The 2332-nt window shown below is 54.9% G+C and overlaps 1 protein-coding gene across 1 annotated transcript, besides 1 other annotated feature; it reads left to right on the top strand.

The window, feature by feature from the left end:
- On the top strand, window positions 1–752 carry Tc00.1047053509477.10 (mucin-associated surface protein (MASP), putative; the record flags this gene model as incomplete). The annotated part of the gene is made up of 1 exon (XM_797598.1): window positions 1–752. A coding segment is annotated over one exon (752 nt), but the record flags the coding sequence as incomplete, so codon positions are not given.
- Window positions 1–2332: a sequence feature (areas not merged during assembly with more than two copies in the genome that could not be assigned to a particular haplotype).

Genomic DNA, 2332 nt, shown 5'->3' with positions numbered 1-2332 from the left:
CAAGTCAAGAGGTGAAAGAGCCTGAAAACAAGCTGATATCAGTGAAGGACCGGCAGTCGCATGACAACGAAGGCTTACAGCCACCATCATTGAATGGCACTCATGAAGCTGAAACGATAACACCATCAGAAGACAGTTTGCAAGTAAATAAAGACAAACAAGATTTGCCGAGTCCCTTGCAGCTTCCATTACCCAACAGCGCAGCGGATGGAAACCCATCATCCACATCTGCAGCTGGCCGTGGTGACGAGAAAAGTCACGAAAACGGCAATGGCACGAGGAATTCTCAGCAGTCTGTCGCAGAAGACATTGAACAGAACAAAGACGCCGGCGAAAAAGTTGTCGCACCAACGGGTGGAGAGGAAGATTCACGATTGCCGGTTATGACGGTTGAAGAAATGCGTGGTGCAACAACGAAGGGCAACAGCGGCAGCAGCACCACGGCAGCTACGGCCATGCAGTTTGACACTGGCACAGAAGGCACTCCAACCAACAATCATCCGAACCGACCCTCCACTGACAGCGACACACCACCCGGAAGTATTTCCGATGGTGAAGCTGCATCAGCCAACAAATACGATACGGTCTCTCAGAGTGCGGGATCCACAACAGCGCCCACCACAAACGCTAAAACAGGTGAAACGGCTATGCCTGGCAGCAGTGACAGCGGCACCGCGGTGTCCCACACCACCTCCCCTCTTTTGCTTCTTCTTGTTGCGTGTGCGGCTGCGGCTGCGGTGGTGGCTGCGTGAGAGTGAGGGAGAGAGAGCCGTGCACCGCCCGCACACACACTCGTCCTTCTCTCTCTCTGTGTGTGTCCCCTTGCATGGACTCTCGCCCTCACCTCATCCCACGAAGAACACACATAATGTGCCCATTGTATATATGCATGCACACCCATGCAGGCCCGTTGGTGCTCTCTTTTGCAGCACACGCACCGTTGTCGTCCTGCCTGGCTGCATGGGTGGAGCACCGTAACTGTTTTTTTGTTTCCGTTGCATTGAGTGGGCGACCCTTCTCTCTCTCTCCCTGTGTGTGTGTTTTGCTTTACGGGAGCAATGAGAGTGTGTGCGCTGGTCGTCCCACCTGTTGCTGCGCGTCCCCACTGCTGGGTGGACGCCCCCACGCTTCGGCTTTTTTTGTTGGTATTTTTTATCCTCAGCCTGTGTTGTGGTTGAGTGCACCCATCCTACTTTTTTTGATTGCTGGTTTGCCTTGACTGCGGACGCCTGATTCCTCCTTGTGTGTTCCCACATTGTTTTGTTTCTCCTTCTAAAAGTGTCAGCCACTCGTATCCTTGTAAAGCCACCACGTCCTTCTCTTTTCCACATACGCCATGCGTCAGTTGATCCACGGCACCCCACGGTCTGCAGCGCTGCTGAAGCTGCTTGTGATGATGCCTGCGACGTGAATTGCCAGCGAGTGCTTTGCTGCCACCCTGACGTATCCTTTGCTTCCTTGACGATGTAGGGCGTACCGACGGCGCGTGGGCGTCTGTGGCGCTGGTGGGGCACGTGCGTCTCAAACCGTATGATGCGTCGCAGGTGTGCAGCGTCGTTTCGAAGCACCAATGGGCGTTTCTACTCATCATGGCGTCCACAACGGACCCGGATGGCAGCAGGTGGCACTGCGATTCCTCCTGGTCTTGCACAGCGACTTCGTTGGACGGCGCGCCTGATTTGCAGCACTTGGGGCTTTTGTGGGAGAAGGTGGGAGGCTGAGGGCATGAGGACTGAATTGTTTTGAGTGGCAGCGTTCCGTTGACTTGCGGCCAGTCGTTGCACTCTTTTGGGGTTTGGCGGCCCGTCTCTTTTGTTTACTTCCCACCGCAGCACGTGGACAACACTGGTCCGAGGAACACTTGTTTAGACGGGTGTGAGCTGCTGCCGTGCGTGGTGCATGGACTATTTGATTGTGTGGGGAGGTGCATGGAGTGACGAATACTTCTGTTTGGCGTGTCGCGGTGTGTTGGAATGATGTTTGGATGACATGTGAGGGGTGTTGTTTGTAGTTTGTGTGTCTTCTCTGGTGGAGCCGACATGTGTGCGGGGATTGTGGCATTGCTGGCTGACGGTTCCACGTCACTTTTCAGCATTCCTGGATGTGCTGAGGAATGACGGCTGACGACCAGCGTGTTGGCACTGCCGGTGGGAATAAGTACACGAGGAATTGGCCATTTTCTCTTTCCCATGCTGGAACCGATGAACTGGCACGAGGGCACCGGCTGCAGGCTGCCTGCCAGCACGTGTGAGCAGCGGATCCATGCACACACAGACGCTCATCGCAAGAGCTTGTGCGATCACAGTGGCTTTTGTGGCGTGCTTTTGTGGGC

Source organism: Trypanosoma cruzi, genomic scaffold, assembly GCF_000209065.1.
Source record: "Trypanosoma cruzi strain CL Brener 1047053515943 genomic scaffold, whole genome shotgun sequence".
NCBI lineage: Eukaryota > Euglenozoa > Kinetoplastea > Trypanosomatida > Trypanosomatidae > Trypanosoma > Trypanosoma cruzi.
Note: the sequence above shows the minus strand (reverse complement) of the source record. Positions and strands in the feature narration are given on the sequence as shown.